Here is a 24282-nt window from a genome sequence, read left to right as displayed (position 1 = left end):
TGTCAGTGATTCTCTCATTAACTCAGGTGAGTGTTCACGAGGACAAGGCTGGAGATCACTCTGTCATGCTGATTGAGTTCGAATAACAGACTGGAAGCTTCAAAAGGAGGGTGGTGCTTGGAATCATTGTTCTTCCTCTGTCAACCATGGTAAACACATGCCGTCGTCATTGCTTTGCACAAAAAGGGCTTCACAGGCAAGGATATTGCTGCCAGTAAGATTGCACCTAAATCAACCATTTATCGGATCATCAAGAACTTCAAGGAGAGCGGTTCAATTGTTGTGAAGAAGGCTTCAGGGCGCCCAAGAAAGTCCAGCAAGCGCCAGGACCGTCTCCGAAAGTTGATTCAGCTGCGGGATTGGGGCACCACCAGTACAGAGCTTGCTCAGGAATGGCAGCGGGCAGGTGTGAGTGCATCTGCACGCACAGTGAGGTGAAGACTTTTGGAGGATGGCCTGGTGTCAAAAAGGGCAGCAGGAAGCCACTTCTCTCCAGGAAAAACATCAGGGACAGACTGATATTCTGCAAAAGGTACAGGGATTGGACTGCTGAGGACTGGGGTAAAGTAATTTTCTCTGATGAATCCCCTTTCCGATTGTTTGGGGCTTGTCCGGAGAAGACAAGGTGAACACTACCATCAGTCCTGTGTCATGCCAATAGTAAAGCATCCTGAGACCATTCATGTGTGGGATTGCTTCTCATGAGCGGTTTGTGGCTGGTTGAAAATTTCAACAAGCATGTCTATTCTGGGCTCAGTTTTTGATAGTGCAACACTGAGGTCATGCTCAGCATTGACACCGTTTCTTTGCTTGAGAACCCTGACTTGCATATGTATGTGGTGCCAAACTGGATCAGAACATCTACTGCTTTCTCAGTCAGGCAGGAGACCGCTTCCTGCTGTAGATGAACAGCCCAGAACTGTGTGAGTGTTTGTCTAAAAAAAAACATCTTGCTTCAATCAGTTTATTCCAGTTCAGAATAAAAATTATTACTTGTATTTTAACAGCAACAGTTCCGACCTAGACGTGTTTTCAACAAACATTTCTACAGTTAAATGTACAGTAGGCCTGAATTTTTCATCTGTACTGTTTCTTAGGGTTGCACTATCAGTAGCTAGTTAGCTTGCTTTGGCTAACGTTAGCTATTAGCTGTGTAACGTTAAAAGGCCAGGGGATTGTTTGAAAGAGAAACTCACATCTACTACTATGAGAGATAGTACTCCCTTATTTCTGCATATACCTGTTATAAAATGACAACAATGCCTTGCTAGTTGACTGACTTTTCCACTTTAGAAGCACTGTTTCTGTGATCTTCAACAAAACTGCAGAGAAAAGATCCGGTAAACCGCGAAGCACGCGGTCATCTCCCTCTCCAACTCGCGCAACTACCAAACTGAGCAGAGCGCGTACTGAACCGAAAGCGCAGTCGCACTTGGCCAAATAAATTCCAGTAATTAATGAAATAATGATGCATTTACGTCGCGACCCACCATTAACAGGTCCGCGACCCATACTTTAAGAAACGCTGCTTTAGGAGCTTAGTTCAACTGTCCTACCCCATCATAACGCAATATACAAGCCGGTTTTACGTCATTGTTTGTAAACAATGAAATTGTAAACAAACCCTATATAGCCTCAAAACATGGTTAAAAATATAATTTTGATATAATGGATAGTCAGTCCTTGCACCCATAGCTCTTTCTATTGAATTTAGAGTGGTTAAATTTGTCCCGCAACATCCATCAAAGTTTTACTAAAAGGTGGAAGGGCTTTGTTATTGTTTGAGCTGAAGATTTTCCCTTTATAGGTTTATGGTTTTACAGTGTACTGTGCGTCACTGTGTTCTGACAGGTGTACTAAAGACCATGTTTCATGTCTCTGGGATTAGAATGCACATTCAGATGGTTAAAATACGTTAATCTGCAACCCATCATTTCAGATAACCAGCGCAATAGTCCGCACTAGATGGAGCAATATAAAACGACATCAGGCCTTATCATAATTTATGCTCAACATTATCGAAACCACTGAAATGTTTTGCTTGTGTATGGATCCATATAAAGACTATTCTGTAATTTACTGCAGCATAGCACACATTTGAGGGACAGTGCCTAGAGCACTGGAACGTCACCTTGGACACAATGATGATGTACAAGACAAACCAAAATACATTGACACACTGTACACATTTATTAAGAATCTAGCAAGTTGTGTTGGCAGCGTTATCATCAAAGATAATGTTTTATTTTCAGCTCTGTAGAAGCTTTATGGTTTATGGTTGCCCTAGGGGGGCAAAGTAGCTTTTCAAATTTAGCGACAGAGATCAAATGAGAAAGGTTTCAGGTTAAATTGAGATGTTGTATTGTAGTTGCTCTAACACTGGAGATGGAGATGGAGAGATTTTGGGGGGAGGGTGTGTATATCACAAGGATTGGCATGGTCCAGATTAGTAAGGTTTAGGTTTGAGGCATTGTTTTGAGCAGGCCTATGAATGCTGTCATTACTCAGACTTAGCCGCATCATGTCTAAACAAGCTGCTGTTGTAATCGCCTCTTTAGATGCTCCACCTGAAGAGTTGTATTGGCTCCCTGATCTTATGCTTAGTGGTTTAGGGGGTCTGTATAGGTCATACAAATAATACATGCCACATTGTTATCTTTATCTCCAAGCAGCATCTTACACACGTAGTCCCACGCAGACCCATGAATTAACTCTGTTTTAGAAAACCCTGAATATTAGACATAATCTTAATCTGATAATACAGCATCATCCTGGCTCCCTCTGAATGTCTCTGACAGTTTCAACATGCTGCATACAGCACACAAGCCAGGCACACCTACGAACCAATGTGATGCTGCAATGCTGCCAAGGCGACAACTTTGTTACAAGCCAGTCTCTTTGAGGAAGTGGTGATAAGAAAATGGTTTTCATTGATAAACTGTATTTTGTCTCTTCATTCAGAAAGTTCATTATGTCAAGCCCAGATGAAGATGAGGTGCCAGCAATCCAAACAGGTGACAGACAAATCATCAACTAATATCAACCCTTCTAGTGACCTGACTCTTTATAGGTCTACACGGTTTACAATTCAAACCTCACATGAAATGAGAGTGAATTCTGTACAAACAGTCTTTCTGATGCAGACTTTTTTCTCTGTAAAACTCGGCTCTTGTTTTCACCTATTGATGGACCCCTCTCAACCCATATAATTACATATAGAACCCCGTCTCAACTACTTTGTGGTTTATCTACAAGGCCCCAAGGGTGTGATCAATGACTGGAAGAAGTTCAAGTGTGAGGACCAGGACACCCCTCCCAGCAAGAAGGAGCTCCTCAGACAGATGTCCAACCCCCAGAGCGATGACATCCCAGACAGACTCAACCGCAAGGTCAGTCAGTGTTCAACCACAACCACACGGTCAGTCAGTGTTCAAACACAAACACACGGCGAGACTGTAAGTGACTCGACCACAGAGGGAGACACAAGTGTTACAAGCTCCTGTGAGAATCATAACATGTTTACTTTACCTATTTTAACCCATAGAAATAAAATGAATAGACCCTCCATTCAAGTCAATTATATTTCTGTTTCAGACCCCTATACATCCTAGACATGAGCCTTGACTCAGCTTCCATCACCCCATTTGTCTCCATACAGATGAGTATCCAGGAGTTTGAAATGATTGCAGAGGAGGATGAGAAGTGCATGCACTGCTGTCGATTCTTGCGCAGGAAGGAGATGCACAAGCGTCTCAGCTTTGGCCCTAAGTTTGACAGTGTGGTGGAGTTGGACAGCGCCGAGGCCTTCCTGGAGGTCATTGAGAAGGCGCACCGGCTCACCCTGGTGATCGTACTAATCTACGAGGACGGGGTCAAAGGTTGCGAGGCACTCAACTCCTGCCTGGACTGCCTGGCCACAGAGTACACCAGCAGCAAGTTCTGCCACATCCAGGCGACCGCAACAGGTGCCGGCGAGCGCTTCTCAGACAACGTGCTGCCCACCATTCTGGTGTACAAGGCAGGCAAGCTGCTAGGCAACTTCCTGTCCATGACACAGCACCTCAGTGAGGAGTTCTTCGCTACCGATATCGAGGCGTCCCTCAGCGAGTATGGCCTGCTGCCCAAGAAGGAGTTTGCGACCTGTCCTGATGAGGAGGATGCAGGTGTGGAGGTGGAATAAGGGTCTTAATAGGGTGTCAATGACAGTCAGAGCACATTTCTGAATCTATTAGCCTTCTAGGCTGCTGTAAATGCAATATTTTTAGTTAACAGTATCCACTATCCAGTCAAGGCCGTTTAAGTTTATCACAGGCAGCGTACATTCACATCAGCAAAGCTACAGATTTCAGACATCAGCTCAATACTGTATGTGTGTATCACTATGAAATGCTTTTATTCTCTATGTGTGTGAGATTGATAAGTGGATAATATTGCAATCTTTGTTAAAGGTTGTATTGGCGACACAGTATAGGATCCTGCGGTTGGAGTAATGAACCCCCTTTTGGGGGCTTGGGCTTGTTTATCACTATTGACTCAACGTCATTGCATTCTGTGCTATATTTTCATGTTTGAATTCAATAGGTTTAATGTGTTCACCCCCAATCAGTCATTAAAAGCAGTGAAAGTGTTGGTTGGGTTCTCATGAAAGTGTTGGTTGGTTTCTCGGTCTAATTGTTTTATCAATATTAACAAGCCTATAGGGAAATGAATGGGGGTTTTGTATGGATTTTAGATAAACGCTGAAAATAAGTCTGTGGTAACAACAGGCTTAGGAGATGTTATACATTTTGTTCCTTGAAAATCAGCTAATGTAGCTTTTTGTGAATTTCGAAGCATTTATGTAATCAAAACAAGCCCGCCCGTAAAGCACTGTACATAATAATTGTTCATAAATTCATAAAGGTCATGTTAACTGACTGATATTATCTGACAGAACAAAACTTTTTAAATACTGTATTCTAAGCCTGTATTAAACTGCAACCTTATTTTCGGCATTTATCCAAAAAACAACGTCCTTCCCCGTAGGAATGGCTGAATGAACCAGAGGTAACTCATTGCTGTTTTTTAGGTCTACAAGCTGGCGAGCTCTATACCGAGCATGACCATACTGTAGCCCTAGGTCATCGCAAAATACTGTAATGAATACCAACGCTCTGAGCACTTCTGATGCATTTCCGTTGTTCGTTGTGCCAGCACTGTGGGTGAGGAGTGGTCCGATAGACATGGTTGTTGGCATGAAGCGTGGGTGGCATGAGGTAACATGTCAGGACAGAGTGGATAGTTTGTGGTTATCTCACATCAGAATATCTTATGATGCCTGAATTAACTGAAAATAACAATTAGCGGGTCCATTTTCCCCATCATAATAAATCATAGAGGGAATTTTAAATATATGCTTCAACATGTTAATTGGACACACACTTACTGTAAGACATTACACCATATTCTATACACATGCTTCTCTGAGAAAATTCTTTATTTCTCTCTATATAATTCTGCTTTACAATTCATTTGAAAATAAATATGCTAAATGATCAATACAGCTTGCATATGCTTGTATAATAATAAATCATGTCAACTCAATTTCATGAAAATGCAATTAAATCAAGCGATTTAGTCACTCCACATAGGACCAGCTGTTGTTGTGTGTGTATCCTGTGTGCCTCCACCACTTGTTGCTCAGGTAGAGCAGCAAGTTGCCCATGGCTAGGAGAGTGATTGCAACACCTATACAACATGGCAACACCTACAAAACACAACGGTATCTGGCTGAGTCAAGAGACAGCTATGTTACATACCTGATGATGCTGATTAATAGGTTGGTTAGGTGTTAGGAATGTCACGAGAGGTGCTTGCCTAGTGGTTCACAAAATAACCACAATACCATTGTCATGGTTCCACCTGTCACCAGAGGGCGGCAGAGACCGTCCTAGAGACATTAACGACACTCAGGTGTGTCCTATTTACTTCTGATTTCCCTGTTAAAAGGAGGTGTTTTCTTGTGCAGAAGCCTGTATTATGTGCCGTGTGCGGTTGTCTCCCGAGTGAGTTTTCGAGACTCAGTGTTTGTTGGTCTCCCAGTGTTACTGCGATCCTTCTGTTACCGTTTCTCAGTAAAGTAACATGTTTTTCCTTAACCACTGATTCCTCGTCTGGTCTCGTTACACCTGGGGCTAACCTCACCATGTCACAACCATTACCCTAATCTTTTCGCAATCGATACTTCCTGTACATGCCTTTACATACACAAGCTTCAGTCTTTCTCAATAGCTATTGATATAATGTTAACTCAAATCACGACAGCCAGGAGTTTTTCCCTGGTCATTCAGAGTCGTTGGGTTAAATGCAGAAGACACACTTCAGTTGAATGCATTCAGTTGTACAACAGACTAGGTATCCCCCTTTTCAGTTCCTTTCCTTTCTTCCTCCTGAATTCTGAGGAAATGGTTGTTTGAAGAGAGTATTTCAAACGAAATACCAGCGTAGTACACTATATATACGAAAGTATGTGGGCACCCCTTCAAATTTGTGTATTTGACCATTTTAGCCACAGCCGTTGCTGACAGGTGTATATAATCGAGCATAGAGCCATGCAATCTCCAAAGACAAACATTGGCAGTAGAATACCCTTACTGAAGAGCTCAGTTACTTTTAATGTGTGGCACCATCACATTCCAACATGTCAGTTCCTCAAATTTCTGCCCTGCTAAAGCTGCCCCGGTCAGGAGGAGCAACAACAGCTCAGCCGCGAAGTTGTAGGCCACACAAGCTCAAAGAACGGGACCACCAAGTCCTGAAGTGCGTAAAAATTGTCTGTCCTCTGTTGCAACACTACCGAGTTCCAAACTGCCTATGGAAGCAACGTCAACACAAGAACTGTTCGTCAGGAGCGTCACACTTCACTATCTGGCAGTCCAAAGGACAAATCTAGGTTTGGCGGATGCCCCAATGCATAGTGCCAACTGTAAAGATTGGTGGAGGAAGAATATTGGTCTGGAGCTGCTTTCATGGTTTGGGATTAACCCTTAGTTCCAGTGAAGGGAAATCTTAACGCTGCAACATAGATGATTCTGTGCTTCCAACTTTGTGGCAACAGTATGGGGAAGGCCCTTTCCTGTTTTAGCATGACAATGCCCACATGCTCAAAGCGAGATCCATAGAGAAACGGTTTGTCGAGATCGTTGTGGAAGAACTTGAATGGCCTGCACATACCCCTGACCTCAACCCCATCGACACCTTTGGGATGAATTGGAACGCCGACTGCGAGCAAAGCCTAATCGCCCAACATCAGTGCCCGTCCTCACTAACGCTCTGTGGCTGAATGGAAGTCCCCGCAGAAATGTGCCAACATCTAGTGGAAAGCCTTCCCAGAAGAGTGGAGGTTGTTATGTCGGCAAAGGGGGGACTTTGGAATGAGGTGTTGGACGAGCAGGTGTCCACATACTTTTGGTCATGTGGTGTACATCTTGTATGTTTTGGGGTCTTCAGTCTTCAGAGGGTGTCTTAGGAGGTGCATCAACAGTAGATTTAGCCTTCAGCTACTTCTGAAAAATCATCTTCTCTAGGTCAATCATAGGAGCTTCAAAATCAGACATTTTCAACAATGTCACCCTTACAATCAATGGAAGACAAGTAGAAGTATGGAAATAATAGAAAATTTAGATTCTAAACTCTACAATGATTTAGGAAGCTAAAACAACCCATATGATATCACTTCTTAACCAACATACCAAAATAAAAACTATTGGTTTGAAGAATTTCAATTATGAGTAACGACCATCATAAGATGTCTTTCCTCACGTGACTGACTAAACCGAAACACAGTTGACAATGAGGTTTCCCCACAACATTGTGTGTCACGGTGGGGAAACCTGATATGTTTCCAAGTAGTCATTGTATGATCTTTCATGAACTATTCACAGGCATGTAGCCTCAGGTTACTGATTGTGACCGTTTCCCTCTGGAATTCCTGTTTCATTCCTCATAGGAAGTAACACTCCTTGCTTTATTGACCCGGTCATTGGAAGATTACACTTGATACTGTGGTAGTCTACATTGTCTATACCAAAACAGAGAATACCCACTTCCTGGATCATGTTTATTATGGCATGTTTGTGTTTTGCTATGGAAAACGAAAATGTGTCTTTCCTATTGGGAAAGTTCAGATAGTACCTCCCTGTTTGACAAGCATAATTTTAACAATCAACTAGCGTAATACTTGTCATTCTTTGAGTTACTTATAATCCAAATTAAACTAACTGTCATGGCGTCCACCTACGTTGACCCCTGACCACCGGTTGTCATGGTAACCCTAACCCACCTAAGAGGGCCTCCTGGGATGTGCCAATGTTGTTCTCGGGCATGTCGGGCATGTCCCTGTTGAGATGGTCACTCACGTCGGACACACACTCGTCACGGAACATGTAGTCACACACACACAGGCCCGTGCCGGGCAAGGAGGCAAAAACTCTGTAAACCAACTGACCCCGCTGAAGAGAGGAGAGCAGAAAAGCATTATTATTATTTTTACCTTTAACTAGGCAAGTCAGTTAAGAACAAATTCTTATTTTCAATGACGGCCTAGTGGTGGGTTAACTGCCTGTTCAGGGGCAGAACGACAGATTTCTACCTTGAACCTTGTCAGCTCGGGGGTTTGAACTTGCAACCTACCGGTTACTAGTCCAACGCTCTAACCACTAGGCTACCCTGCCGCCCCATTATGTAAACTCTGCAGATTTAAGTATGAGTCATTGTTCAGTGTTTGATTTGTTATTGTTTGGGGGAATATATACTGTAATGCAGGAGAACAGGTAAATGATGGGACAGTGAGTATTGCGACGACCAGTGAATGGTCAACAGTGTCACCTTGTGGTTGATCTGCATAGCCTAAAATCCAATGCATAGCCTAAAATCCAGAGAACTAATACTGTATCTTTGTCCTCTCTCTCTCTATTAAAATATCTTCCAGGAACATCTCCACTCTGCTGGACATTATGTTCATATTAGTGGTGTAAAATACTTTTGGGGTTATCTGTACTTCACTTTTCATATTTTTGACAACTTCTAATTCACTACATTCTTTTAAAAATTATGTACTTTTTACTCCATACGTTTTCCCTGACACTAAAAAGTACTCGTTACATTTTGAATGCTTAGCAGGACAGGAAAATGGTCCAATTCATACAATTATCAAGAGTGGTCATCTCTACTGCCTCATATCTGGGTAACTCAGGGCTCCCGAGTGGTGCAGTGGCCTAAGGCACTGCATCTCAGTGCTAGAGATGTCACTACAGACACCCTGGTTTGAATCCAGGCCGTATCACAACTGGCCGTGATTGGGAGTCCCATAGGGCCGGGCACAATTGGCCCAGCGTCGCCTGGGTTTGTCCAGTGTAGGCCGTCATTGTAAATAAGAATTTGTTCTTAACTGACTTGCCTAGTTAAATAAAGGTACAATTTTTTAAAATAAATTTCAAAAAACTCACTAAAGCACAAATGCATTGTTTGTAAATGATGTCTGAGTGTAGGAGTGTGCCTCTGGATATCCGTAAATTCAAGAAAAAATGTAATTGTATCGTCTGGTTTGCTTATTAAGATAAAGAATTTGAAATGATTTATACATTTACTTTTGATACTTTACACTGGATGATATCTCTTTTGATGACCTATCACAAAGGCGGCAGGGAGAATGTTCATTCAAAGATACTAACTGTTGTGGCTCATGCAATGGAATTAATTTTTTGTAATGTCAACAAATCACAGCACAGATTGAAGGGTAAACTTCCTGGTTTTCACTCGCAATGGCTGCCAGTCCACCCACAATGCCACCATTTACTTGAACGGGCATGCCCATTCTATTCATTATATTTCTACAATACACACACGAAATCAGGCACACACTCACAAAAGCATAACACACACTGACGAACGCGCAGGCACACAAACAAGCATGCACACATACAAATGAACTGCAGCAAGGAAACTCTGAGCCCTTGTTATGGGCTACAAAAAAAAACCCTACTCATGACATTCTTACCAATAGGATAATGATCTGGGCTCGGAACGTCTGCTAAACAGCCTTTACGTTATTTTTCTGAACAGAAAAGCATTGACTTGTAATAAGCAGTAATACGGTCCTACGAACTACACTGTGCCACCAAAAGTAACGCTGTGCTTACCTGCCCTGCCACTAGCTACACTTCATCAGGCATCGTTTTGCCATTGATGAGGCAAAGCCCATCTTCAATCTGCTTTGCCCATGTTTGAAGTTCCTCCTGAAACACACAAGCAAATTATTAGTTTCACTAGAACTAACATTTTAATCCACTGTCCTATTTGAGAATATAAAAAAAGGCAAAGTGAGCTCTGCTAAAGAGGAACTCACTAGGCATTTCCTAAAATGTACTGTTTATTCATCTCTCATTTAGTGATGTAATGCTGACACACTTAATAAAGGTGTTTTAATAAGGGTGTTATAAACATTCATATGGAGCTATAACAATAGATCAGGTAATAGTATCCAATATAACCTCCATCACCTTCACACACTTTTCCATGTCCTGTGGAAAGACATGCATCTCTAACACGGGGAACAGCAGGTCCAGTTTCACTGAACATGTAAACATTGGCCACGAAGTACACCCCCACCACTGGTACTTCCAATCAGCAGGCTTGGCTCTGAAATCACCAATCAGAATAAAGTTAAGGCTTGTAGTATTTCCAGGGCTGAATTTGAATACAGAAAAGAGAAAGTAGAGGAAAATTGACCGCTTTAAAAAGGCCATACTGTCACACATATTAACTCATCTTGGGATCTCGAACATCAAATGTTCAGCAAACGGCTCTGAGAATGATACAAATGTTTTCCAATGCTAAGGCTTCTCCTTGCATCAAGCACACCACACAACTCGGCAAAGATGTCACCACCTTCATCAGGGACTTTAGTGAGACCATTGTTCATCATTTACTGTCTTTGGGCAGTAAATAGATGATGCAATTGAGACCAATTTGGGCAGATGTGAAGCGTGACCTCAGTAACATCCTCCTTTGTGAGACTCCATATTCGTCACTTGGATATGTGCTTTCCCACTGCAAAGATCAACAACTAAAAACACACTCTAGTTTTAAGAAGCCCACTTTCTAGTAATGCAGTTCCTGTTATTAAAATGCATGATCTCTCTATATATAATAATACTCAGAAGGATTTAGGCTTTTGAAACATTATTGCCCCAGCTTTAGTTTGTGTCATGCTTAACTGTCTCAATGTATTTTGAGTCTCTTTGGGCAGCTCAGGTGGGGTGACAAGAAATATACCAAAAACTGAGAAACCTCCCTGTAACACCCGGGAAACCTTCAGAAAACCTACATTACTACATAATTAAACATTATTACAGAGTGAGACAGAGATACAAGTAATTGCTCACAGTGCTAAAACTGTGTCATGTTATGTGAACTAACTATAAGAGCTGACATTTTCATTTTAAAAGTTGCATTATTATTATTGTATAAAATGCACTATTGTCATTATCTAGCTGTCTGGCATGCTCAGTGACCACGTCCAAGTCCAGGTGGTCCAGTGAGATCCCAGCTCTCCTGCTGACAGATGGAGACCCCAGTCCCTCTGTGTCCTTCTGAGGTGTCCTCATAGTCAGCACCACAAAGTCTCTCTGGGATGAACTCTGACAGAGGGGACTAGGATGTCCTACTTAAGAGTGGTTAGAAGTCCTACCAGGAGTTTTTCTGAGTCCCGTGACCTGAATAAGAAAAACTCTGGGCCCTCTGTAAAAAGTAAGCTATTTTCTGGTCAAATTGTGTGCTCACTAGACACCAAACTGAAGAAGAAAAAACAGACTAAACCAACTTTCCAGCTGAAATAATAAATGTAATAAAAATATAGATTCAATTATTATATATATTTATTTTTTTCCGATTTTTCAAGGGGTGCTGCACCCCTCAGCACCCCTACTTCCCATGGCTGTGTAAACATGAATATAAACTACATTTATTTGCAGACGATCTCCTGATATACCCAATCAATATGGAAAACTCAATACCCCCTTGTTTAAAATATTTTCTGAATACTCTAAAATCAGAGGATATAAAATTAACGTGGTTAAACTTAAATAATGCCAATAGGAAAAATAATAACTCATGATCTACAGCAATCCTTTAACTGGACCATACTTATGATGCTTAATATAAGTGACATCTGTCACGTCCTGACCTTAGAGAGCCTTTTTATGTCTCTATTTGGTTTGGTCAGGGTGTGACTTGGGTGGGCATTCTATGTTCTGTTTTCTATGTTTTTGTATTTCTATGTTTTGGCCGGGTATGGTGCTGTCTATCGTTGTCTCTGATTGGGAATCATTCTTAGGCAGCCTTTTTCCCTTCTGTCATTGTGGGAAGTTGTCTTTGTTAGGGGCACTATAGCCTTTGTAAGCAGCAAGGTCGTTTTTGTTATTTCTTGTTTTGTTGGTGACATTTTAACGCTGCACCTTGGTCTCATTCTGACGACGGCCGTGACAACATCAAACAACAAATATTTAAAGATAACTTTATCCCATTATTCAACAATATGAAAACAGATCTAATTAAATGGAACAATTTTCCCAAAAATCTTACAGGTAGAATAAACCTGTTCAGAATGGCATGGCTCCCAAATCTATTCCCGGTAATACCAGTTACCCCACCGAAGACATTCTTTAAAAAAGTATACTCGGTCATAACAGACTTTATATGGGAAAATAAAACTCATAGAAGAAAAGGAAAGTTTCACATCTCCCCAAGTCTGAGGGTGGTTTTAACCTCGCAGACGTGGAATTGTATCAACACGCAGTGGCGTGTATTCCTAGATGCCAAGGGAAGCCAAGGCTTCTCCAAAAATGGACAAAACCCCCCTACAAAAAACACATATCATTTTTTTTTTTCATCATCTCTCTGTGTTTCATAATTTTCCTTCAATTTGCAAGAGTCTGAATGTATCTCACAGGAGAAAGCATCCGAGCGAGAGAAAACAGCGCCCCACTGTCTCAGTATGTGTAGGCCATCTACGTATCTGACACTCCTCTGTTCAAAAAGTGTATTGCATTGTTGCCACCTGTAGCATTGAACGCAAAGGAAGCCAGCGAGTATTTGGCCTCCCTTGATAAAAAAATGGTATAAAATAATAGCCAATCAGCATTGAGCTAAACTGAGTGAGCTCAATTGTGAATGGCCCTGGCGCACTAAAATAAATTGTCAAGGGAAGCCAGTTTGGATATGGCTTCACTCCTATCACATGGCATAGAGAGCATACATCATTGACAGACAATTTGAATTGTTGCATCTCATTATGTTGATGTCCTCAGGGACTTAGCTAGCTAGCTAAAATTGGCCCTTTCCTAAATTAGCTATGGATGGAGATAGGGATTTGGACTTGTGGTTTTACTTAATTATCTGTACTGGCCAATGGTTGTTACTGGCGATTCTGATCTAACCATAAATTCATACATTGTGCCCCTTGCCCGAGAGGATGGAAGTTCAACATGTAACGTTAGCTAGATGTAGAAGGCTAATGTTAACTAGCTAACGTTGCCCATGAAAGGAAGTTAGGCTAGCGAGCAAGCATTTTAGCCAGGTAGCCTAGGACAACAAAAAATAAAAGCGTGTACTTTATAACAGAGTCATAGACCGTTTCGTCAACATGAAAGAGAGGAGGATGGCATTGGCGTTCCTCTACAAGTAGGGTGAATCAACATGGTTTTTCTATTTGCACGAATGCATCCACACACACACACACACACACACACACACACACACACACATACACACAGAAATAAGAATCATGGAAAGCCACATCATATTTAGCTTACGTTGTTTGGACTAAATTGTTTTTGGTATATTTTAGTTGTCACTGTACTAGACTAAGCAGAGGTGATTTGATGATATTGAAGTGGGGGTCTTGGCTTCTCCAGTGATTTTACCCACGCACCGCTACTGTCAACTCGCCACCCAAGGCTTTTACTTGAGACATACACTGAGTGTACAAAACATTAGGAACAACTGGTCTTTTCATGACATAGACTGGCCAGGTGAATCCAGGTGAAAGCTATGATCCCTTATTGATGTTACTTGTTTAATCCACTTCAATCAGTGTAAATTAAGGGGAGGAGATAGGTTTAAAAAAGCCTTGAGACAATTGAGACATGGATTGCGTGTGTGCCATTCAGAGAGTGAATGGGCCAGACAAAAGATTGAAGTGCCTTTAAATGGGGTATGGTAGTAAGTGCCAGGCACACCGCTTTGAAAGGGTCAAGAACTGCAACGCTGCTGGGTTTTTCACGTTCAACAGTTTCCTGTGTGTATCAAGAATGGTCCAACACCTAAGGGACATCCAGACAACTTGACAACTGTGGGAAGCATTGGAGTCAACATTGGCCAGCATCCGTGTGGAACGCTTTAGACACCTTGTAGATTCCATGCCCCGACAAATTGAAGCTGTTCTGAGGGCAAAAGGGTGTGCAATTCAATATTAGGAGTGTGTTCCTAATATTTTGTACACTCAGTGTATTGTTAAATGCACTAAAGAGGAACAATGGGTACATATTGTTTTCAAAGGATAAAGCTAAGAACATTAACATAATAAGAACACCATAGCAATATGGAAGAAAATGAAACATTCTACAAGAATCAATATCACTCCCAAAAAACACACCCCTATGGAACAATTCTTGGATAGCTTTTCAGAGCAACAACATCTCCACCCCGCTGATCCTCAACACTGGGGCCCCACAAGGGTGCGTTCTGAGCCCTCTCCTGTAATCCCTGTTCACCCACGACTGCGTGGCCACGCACGCCTCCAACTCAATCATCAAGTTTGCGGACGACACAACAGTGGTATGCTTGATTACCAACAACGACGAGACGGCCTACAGGGAGGAGGTGAGGGCCCTCGGAGTGTGGTGTCAGGAAAATAACCTCACACTCAACGTCAACAAAACTAAGGAGATGATTATGGACTTCAGGAAACAGCAGAGGGAACACCCCCCTATCCACATCGATGGAACAGTAGTGGAGAGGGTAGCAAGTTTTAAGTTCCTCGGCATACACATCACAGACAAACTGAATTGGTCCACCCACACAGACAGCATCGTGAAGAAGGCGCAGCAGCACCTCTTCAACCTCAGGAGGCTGAAGAAATTCGGCTTGTCACCAAAAGCACTCACAAACTTCTACAGATGCACAATCGAGAGCATCCTGGCGGGCTGTATCACCGCCTGGTACGGCAACTGCTCCGCCTACAACCGTAAGGCTCTCCAGAGGGTAGTGAGGTCTGCACAACGCATCACTGGGGGAAAACTACCTGCCCTCCAGGACACCTACACCACCCGATGTTACAGGAAGGCCATAAAGATCATCAAGGACAACAACCACCCGAGCCACTGCCAGTTCACCCCGCTATCATCCAGAAGGCGAGGTCAGTACAGGTGCGTGCATCAAAGCTGGGACCGAGAGACTGAAAAACAGCTTCTATCTCAAGGCCATCAGACTGTTAAACAGCCACCACTAACATTGAGTGGCTGCTGCCAACACACTGACTCAACTCCAGCCACTTTAATAATGGGAATTGATGGGAAATGAAGTAAAATATATCACTAGCCACCTTAAACAATGCTACCTAATATAATGTTTACATACCCTACATTATTAATCTCATATGTATACGTATATACTGTACTCTATATCATCTACTGCATCTTTATGTAATACATGTATCACTAGCCACTTTAACTATGCCACTTTGTTTACATACTCATCTCATATGTATATACTGTACTCGATACCATCTACTGTATGTTGCCTATGCCGCTCTGTACCATCACTCATTCATATATCTTTATGTACATATTCTTTATCCCCTTACACTTGTGTGTATAAGACAGTAGTTTTGGAATTGTGAGTTAGATTACTTGTTGGTTATTACTGCATTGTCGGAACTAGAAGCACAAGCATTTCGCTACACTTGCATTAACATCTGCTAACCATGTGTATGTGACAAATAAAATTTGATTTGATTTAATTTAGAATTCACAATAAACTGGTCCACAAAGAAAAAATTAAAGTCATAGAAACCATAAATGACTTGGTAATAGGAAATACATTTATTTCAATTACAGAATTAAAAAGCAATTTTGGACTGACCTATGTAGATATTTTCAAATACATGTCACTTAAGTTTCATATCACGAATATGTGATTTGAAATCATTTGGACATCAGAGCTATGTGGAGGGAATCCTATTTGTGTCACAACTTCCTCCGAAGTTGGTTGTCTTATCTTCCCACACACCTGGCATTGTAGCCGTGCATAATTGGCCGACTCCCACCACAGTAAAGGAGGTGCAGCGGTTTCTTGTGTTTGCCAATTACTATCAGAGGTTTATCCGGGGTTTTTGTCAGGTAGCGGCTCCCATTACATCACTGCTGAAGGGGGGCCCGGTGAGTTTTCAGTGGTCGGCTGAGGCGGACAGGGCTTTTGGTCACTTGAGGGCTCTGTTTACCTCGGCTCCTGTGCTGGCCCATCCGGATCCCTCTTTGGCGTTCATAGTGGAGGTGGATGCGTCCGAGGCTGGGATAGGAGCCATGCTCTCTCAGCGCTCGGGTACGCGCTGAGAGAGCACGAAACTATGACGTGGGGGACCGGGAGCTGTTGGCTGTAGTAAAGGCTCTGAAGGCATGGAGACATTGGCTTGAGGTGGCTAAACACCATTTTCTCATCTGGACTGACCACCACAATCTGGAGTACATCCGGGCAGCGAGGAGACTGAACCCTCGCCAGGCTCACCCGTTTTGTGTTCACTCTGTCCTAAAGACCAGGCTCCCAGAACGTGAAGGCAGACGCATTGTCCCGGCTGTATGACACAGAGGAGCAGCCCATGGATCCCATTAGGCATTAGGCATTACGTGCAGAGCCCGCTCCCGTCCAGTGTCCTGCTGGGTGTCTGTACGTCCCGTCTGCTCTCCGTGACCGGTTGATCTATTGGGCCCACACGTCACCCTCCTCTGGGCATCCTGGGATCGGTCGGACAGTGCACTGTTTGAGCAGGAGGTACTGGTGGCCTACCTTGGCTAAGGACGTGAGGGTTTATGTTTCCTCCTGCTTGGTGTGCGCCCAGTGTAAGGCTCCTAGGCACCTGCCCAGAGGGACAGCCACATAGACAGTCATAATTATAGCTAAAAAAATCATAAGACATTGTAAGCCATACTTATCAGGACATTTCTAGTAAGACCTTTTGCTAAGGCACAGTCGTTAAGGCAACCACTGACCAATACCTATAAGCTACAACCTTGTTCGGGCGGCGTTCGGCCATCATCGGCCCACTTTTCATTTTCCATTTGTTTTGTCTTATCTTCCCACACACCTGGTTTCAATTCCATTATTCATTCCACAACAGCCTTGGTCGCACCTGTCGGTGGATTTTCTTACCGATCTCCCCGCTCACAGGGTAGCACCGCGATCCTGGTCGTTGTGGATCGGTTCTCCTAGTCCTGTCGTCTCCTCCCTCTGCCCGGTCTCCCTACGGCCCTACAGACTGCAGAGGCCTTGTTTACGCACGTCTACCGGCACTATGGGGTGGCTGAGGATATAGTGTCTGATCAAGGTCCCCAGTTCACGTCTAGGGTCTGGAAGGCGTTCATGGAACGTCTGGGGGTCTCGATCAGCCTTACTTCGGGGTTTCACCCCGAGAGTAATGGGCAGGTGGAGAGAGTAAACCAGGATGTGGGCAGGTTTCTGCGGTCATATTGCCAGGACCGGCCGGGGGAGTGGGCGGCGTTCGTGCCATGGGCCGAGATGGCACAGAACTCGCTTCGCCACTCCTCCACTAACCTCTCTCCCTTCCAGTGCATACTGGGGTACCAGCCGGTTCTGGCGCCTTGGCATCAGAGTCAGACCGAGGCTCCTGCGATGGATGACTGGTTCAGGCGCGCGGAGGAGACATGGGAAGCTGCCCGTGTTCACCTTCAGCAGGCCGTGCTGCGCCAAAAAAAAAGAATGCAGACAGTCACCGCAGTGAGGCCCCGGTGTTGGTTCCTCTCCTTGTTCGGGCGGCGTTCGGCCATTATCGGTCCACTTTTCATTTTCCATTTGTTTTGTCTTATCTTCCCACACACCTGGTTTCAATTCCATCATTACATGTTGTGTATTTAACCCTCTGTTTCCCCCATGTCCTTGTCCGGAATTGTTTGTTGTAAGTGCATGTGCACGTTTATCTGGTGTGCGACGGGTTGATACCCATTGATTGTTTGTTCTGTTTCCGGTGGTTTTTATTATTAAACTGCTCCGTTGTAAACACAGTTTTTGCTCTCCTGCGCCTGACTTTTCTGCCGCCAGTACGCACCCCTTACAATTTGATTCAGAAAATTATACTAATATGATAGATAAGATATACAAAACCTTGCAGAGAGCCTCTCGAACCAATAATTAAAAAGAAGAGATGTTGATTTGCACAAGACGGAGGGAGTGTTTGAACATAACTAACAAAATTACAGTTCAAGAAAATGTTTGCTTAATCCAGTATAAACGAATGTATAGAATGTATTATACAAGACAACAACATTCACAAATTATACAGTACAATGGCAGAATCATGTCTTAAGTGTAAAACGGACAATGACTCAATAATTCATGCCTTCTGGGAGTGCGATAAAGTCCAAAAGTTGTGGCAGAGTTAGAATGTTGGCTGTCAGAAGGTTTACATTTTTTTTTTTTTTTTTGAATTTTACCCCTTTTTCTCCCCAATTTCGTGGTATCCAATTGTTGTAGTAGCTACTATCTTGTCTCATCGCTACAACTCCCGTACGGGCTCGGGAGAGACGAAGGTTGAAAGTCATGCGTCCTCCGATACACAACCCAACCAAGCCGCACTGCTTCTTAACACAGCACGCATCCAACCCGGAAGCCAGCCGCACCAATGCGCCGGAGGAAACACCGTGCACCTGGCCACCTTGGTTAGCGCACACTGCGCCCAGCCCGCCACAGGAGTCGCTGGTGTGCGATGAGACAAGGACACCCCTACCGACCAAGCCCTCCCTAACCCGGGCGACGCTAGGCCAATTGTGCGTCGCCCCACGGACCTCCCGGTCGCGGCCGGTTACGACAGAGCCTGGGCGCGAACCCAGGAACTCTGATGGCACAGCTGCGCCACCCGGGAGGCCCCCCGAAGGTTTACAATTTAAGATGACTTTTAATGTGTCTATCTGCATATTTCAGGGTGCGGTGAGATCCCCAATGGGTTGGACCATACTTTTCTCATCAATCATTTAAAAAAAACTTTTACTTAAACTGTAAATTAAATTATCAAATTCTTTATTATTTTAAAAAACATTGTGTCTACAGAGAGAAATATAATAGTGCAATTTGGAGCCATATTGCATAGTGTCAGAAGCACTGGAAACGCCCAAAGTATGAAGAATGAGAGGGCATGTTGGAGTGAGAGAAATGGGATGGGTATGGATCGGGTGGGAACATGTTGGTTTGAGTAGGTGTGATGTCATTGATGTTTGTTGGAATTTGTGTGCGTTTGTCTATTGTATACTGTCTATGTATGTTTTCTGATTTTTGAAAATTAAAATAAAATCTTAAATAATAATCAAATAAAACAGGTAGGGACTACCTGAAGTGGTACTTTTCGTTTTCCATTACAAAGCGTTTTGCTACGATGTGTGACCCTGACACCTATTAGGGAATGACGCATAGATCCATGATATGTGAACCTTTCCTGGCCAATGAGAAGTCCTGTGACACAAAATGCACGGAGATTGGACAGATATTTCACCACCACACCCTCCACTATGTAGTCTCTGCCCATTCTAATGACAGAATGAAGACGGAGAAAGGCAGCGAGAGAACTTTTGCTTTCTCTTCAATCATGAAGCCCTGCAAGTTATATTCAGAAGCTGTGAAACACAACATTTTCCAAAATATCACAGTAGTTTATTTCATATAACTAATGGACAGTACTTCAGCAGAAATTAACGTTATAGTTAGCTAGCTCAGTCTGGCATGACACGTTACATTAGTGGATGGAAAGGTAACTTGGTTTTCAAAAAAACACATATCATCTAGAGGTTTGACAATCACACAGAGGTGTAAGATTGTATCCTTATGAGTTCAGCCCAAATGTATAAAAATGTAGGCTTAAATTTGTTGTTATAACGTTAGCTACCTGGTTGACATGAGTGGTTACTTCATGAACAGTTCCAGCAGCAAATTAATATGGTTGTCACTAATTAACACAGCCACAAAGACAGTCATAATTAACCCCACCCATTTCTACAATTATTATTTTTAAAATCAGATTTTAACCTGTAGTGACACCCCATCCCGTGAACGGGACCGTTATCATCATCTGACACTTATTAGCATAACGCAATGGACATAAATCTTCCTAGAAAATATTCCTATTCATGAAAATCACAAGTGAAATATATTGGAACACAGCTTAGCCTTTTGTTAATCACCCTGTCATCTCAGATTTTCAAAATATGCTTTACAGCCAACACTAGACAAGCATTTGTGTAAGTTTATCATAGCCTAGCATAGCATTATGCCTTGCTAGCAGCAGGCAAACTTGTCACGGAAATCAGAAAAGCAATCAAATTAAATCGTTTACCTTTGATGAACTTCGGATGTTTTCACTCACGAGACTCCCAGGTAGACAGCCAAAGTTAATTTTTTCCCAAAATATTATTTTTGTAGGCGAAATAGCTCCAGTTTGTTCTTCACGTTTGGCTGAGAAATCGCCCGCCAAAAAATATTCCAAATTAGCTCCATAATATCGACAGAAACATGGCAAACGTTGTTTAGAATCCATCCTCAATGTGTTTTTCTAATATCTATTCGATAATATATCCGTCGGGACAATTTGTTTTTCACTAGGACCGATTGGAATAATGGCTACCTCTGTATTTTACGCGAGAATCTCTCTCGGAGCCACCATGTGACCACTTACGCAATGTGGCCGCCTATGGCTATTCTTGAACAGAAATGCGTAAAACTACGTCACAATGCTGTAGACACCTTGGGGAATACGTAGAAAGCGTAAGCTCGTTGATGGTACATTCACAGCTGAATAGGGAGTCATTGGAACGCAGCGCTCTCAAAACCTGGGGCACTTCAAGATTGGATTTTTCTCAGGCTTTTGCCTAAAACATCAGTTCTGTTATACTCACAGAAAATATCTTTACAGTTTTGGAAACGTTAGAGTGTTTTCTATCCAAAGCTGTCAATTCTATGCATATTCTAGCATCTTTTCCTGACAAAATATCCCGTTTAAAACGGGAACGTTTTTTTTCCAAGAGGTTTTAAACCTAACCACACTGCTAATATTATGCCTAAACTTAAATAAGGGACCAAATTTGCGGACAACAGAGAGGAAAAGACGAAGCGAGAGGGTCTACTCCGCCCAAAATCTGTCTACGAAATAAAACCACAAAGAGAGGAATTGTATGCAAGTCAATGGGAGTGTCGATTTTGGTCAGCACAAATGTAATTACTAATTTGTTATTGTGAGGCGTATTTGATCGAATAAACGTTTAGTTATGGTTAGGCTGTTATGAATACACTGACATAAGTGGACACACCTGATATTTCGGCAACTTTGAAAAAAACGACTTCATATCAGAGATGGGAATAACTTGTTTTCTGTAATACTCTATTGAAATCGTTACATTAAGTACTTTCGAGGAAAATAGGCAGGTGCCGCGTTCAAAACAACGGGGAACTCGAAAGTATCCGACAATTGTGCGTTCAAAACTGGGAACTGAATAAAAACGAGCTCCGACTTGGAAAAATCTATTTGAACGATCATCCAACTCGGAATTCCAACTCGGGAACTCTGGCCGCTTCCTAGAGCTCCGATTTTTTTAGACATTCTAACTGTTGTGAACGCTCGGAAGTCAGAGATTTCCCAGTTGTTTTGAACGCGGCAATACCCTGCCTTTTAGAAGGGATTGTGTGACGATTAGTTTAGCAACCACGTGACGCAACCTGCCAACGTGAAAGCGATTGGTCAATTGTCTGTTGGACGGGGCGTTGATTCCCATTCATTGGCCACTATCGCCTCTAAATTGTACACCGTAAACCTTAAACCCTAACCTTTACCCCTAACTTTAACTCTTACCTAACCTTAACCGTTGTCCACTTAAATTGGGCGACGTCCCAACGATACGTTTAGATGGTTGCAACCCCTATTACCAGCCTGTTCAACCTCTCTTTTGTATTGTCCGAGATCCCTAAAGATTGGAAAGCTGCCGCGGTCATCCCTCTCTTTCCTAAGGGGTGACACCTTAGACCCAAACTGTTACAGACCTATATCCATCCTGCCCTGCCTATCTAAAGTCTGTGAAAGCCAAGTTAATAAACAGATCACTGACCATTTCGAATCCCACCATACCTTCTCCGCTGTGCAATCTGGTTTCCGAGCAGGTCACGGGTGCACCTCAGCCACGCTCAAGGTACTGAACGATATCATAACCGCCATCAATAAAAGACAGTACTGTGCAGCCGTCTTCATCGACCTGGCCAAGGCTTTCTGTCAATCACTGTATTCTTATCGGCAGACTCAATGGCCTTGGTTTTTCTAATGACTGCCTTGCCTGGTTCACCAACTACTTTGCAGACAGAGTTCAGTGTGTCAAATCGGAGGGCATGTCTTTATGGGGGTACCACAGGGTTAAATTCTCGGGCCGACTCTTTTCTCTGTATATATCTCTGTATATATCAATGATGTCGCTCTTGCTGCAGGCAAGATCCACCTCTACGCAGACGACACCATTCTGTATACTTCTGGCCCTTCCTTGGACACTGTGCTAACTAACCTCCAAACGAGCTTCAATGCCATACAACACTCCTTCCGTGGCCTCCAACTGCTCTTAAACGCTAGTAAAACCAAATGCATGCTTTTCAACCGTTCGCTGCCCGCACCTGCCCACCCGACTAGCATCATCCACCTGGACGGTTCCGACCTAGAATATGTGGACAACTATAAATACCTAGGTGTCTGGTTAGACTGTAAACTCTCGTTCCAGACTCATATTAAACATCCCCAATCCAAAATCAAATCTAGAATCGGCTTTCTATTTCGCAACAAAGCCTCCTTCACTCACACTGCCAAACTTACCCTAGTAAAACTGACTATCCTACCGATCCTCAACTTTGGCGATGTCATCTACAAAATAGCTTCCAATACTCTACTCAGCAAACTGGATGCAGTCTATCACAGTGCCATCCGTTTTGTTACCAAATCACCTTATACCACCCACTACTGCGACCTGTATGCTCTAGTCGGCTGGCCCTCGCTACATATTCGTCACCAGACCCACTGGCTCCAGGTCATCTATAAGTCTATGCTAGGTAAAGCTCTGCCTTATCTCAGTTCACTGGTCACGATAACAACACCCACCCGTAGCACACGTTCCAGCAGGTATATCTCACTGATCATCCCTAAAGCCAACACCTCGTTTGGCCGCCTTTCCTTCCAGTTCTCTGCTGCCAGTGACTGGAACGAATTGCAAAAATCACTGAAGTTGTACACTTTTATTTCCCTCATCAACTTTAAACATTAACTATCCGAGCAGCTAACCGATCGCTGCAGCTGAACATAGCCCATCTGTAAATAGCCCACTCAATCTACCTACCTCATCCCCATACTGTTTTTATTTTATTTACTTTTATTCTCTTTTGCACACCAGTATCTCTACTTGCACATCATCTGCTCATTTATCACTCCAGTGTTAATCTGCTAAATTGTAACTATTCGCTCCTATGGCCTATTTATTGCCTCCCTCCTCATGCCTTTTGCACACACTGTATATAGACTTTCTTTTTTTCTTTATTGTTTACTCCATGTGTAACTCTGTGTTGTTGTCTGTGTCACACTAGTTTGCTTTATCTTGGCCAGGTCGAAGTTGTAAATGAGAAGTTGTTCTCAACTAGCCTACCTGGTTAAATAAAGGTGAAATAAAACACCTATTTCACATATTATTAACACATATTAAAACATATTTCACCGGATGTATAAATGTGAAGCATCTGCTTGGCGTTTGCGCGTAGTGCGAGGAAGCCCAATGGCCACCAGTGGGAGAAGATGGAACGAGATGGAGTTTGGACGATATTCTGCACATTTTCTCAATACGGTTTTCTGTTCACAAAACTAAAATCTGTCTAAAAGAGTGGACTACGTTTTGTAGACTTTACCCTTTGCCAAAGTAAAAATGTCGTTGTTTAAGAGTGCAAATACCAATT

At 43.0% G+C, this 24282-nt stretch overlaps 1 protein-coding gene and 1 pseudogene across 1 annotated transcript; one reads left to right on the top strand and one right to left on the bottom strand.

Annotated features, from left to right (window-relative positions):
• Positions 1-2968: 2968 nt before the first annotated feature.
• On the top strand, positions 2969-4614 carry LOC110508863 (phosducin). Its single transcript, XM_021589731.2, has 3 exons — positions 2969-3014; positions 3256-3389; positions 3659-4614. Exons 1-3 carry the CDS (start codon positions 2972-2974, stop codon positions 4178-4180), a joined length of 699 nt encoding a protein of 232 aa, XP_021445406.2. The 5' UTR covers positions 2969-2971; the 3' UTR covers positions 4181-4614.
• Positions 4615-5617: 1003 nt separating this feature from the next.
• On the bottom strand, positions 5618-19846 carry LOC110508210 (annotated as a pseudogene).
• Positions 19847-24282: the final 4436 nt, after the last annotated feature.

Source organism: Oncorhynchus mykiss, chromosome 28 (assembly GCF_013265735.2).
Source record: "Oncorhynchus mykiss isolate Arlee chromosome 28, USDA_OmykA_1.1, whole genome shotgun sequence".
Lineage (NCBI taxonomy): Eukaryota > Metazoa > Chordata > Actinopteri > Salmoniformes > Salmonidae > Oncorhynchus > Oncorhynchus mykiss.
The sequence above is the reverse complement of the archived record's forward strand: the minus strand, read 5'-3'. Positions and strand labels throughout refer to the sequence as shown.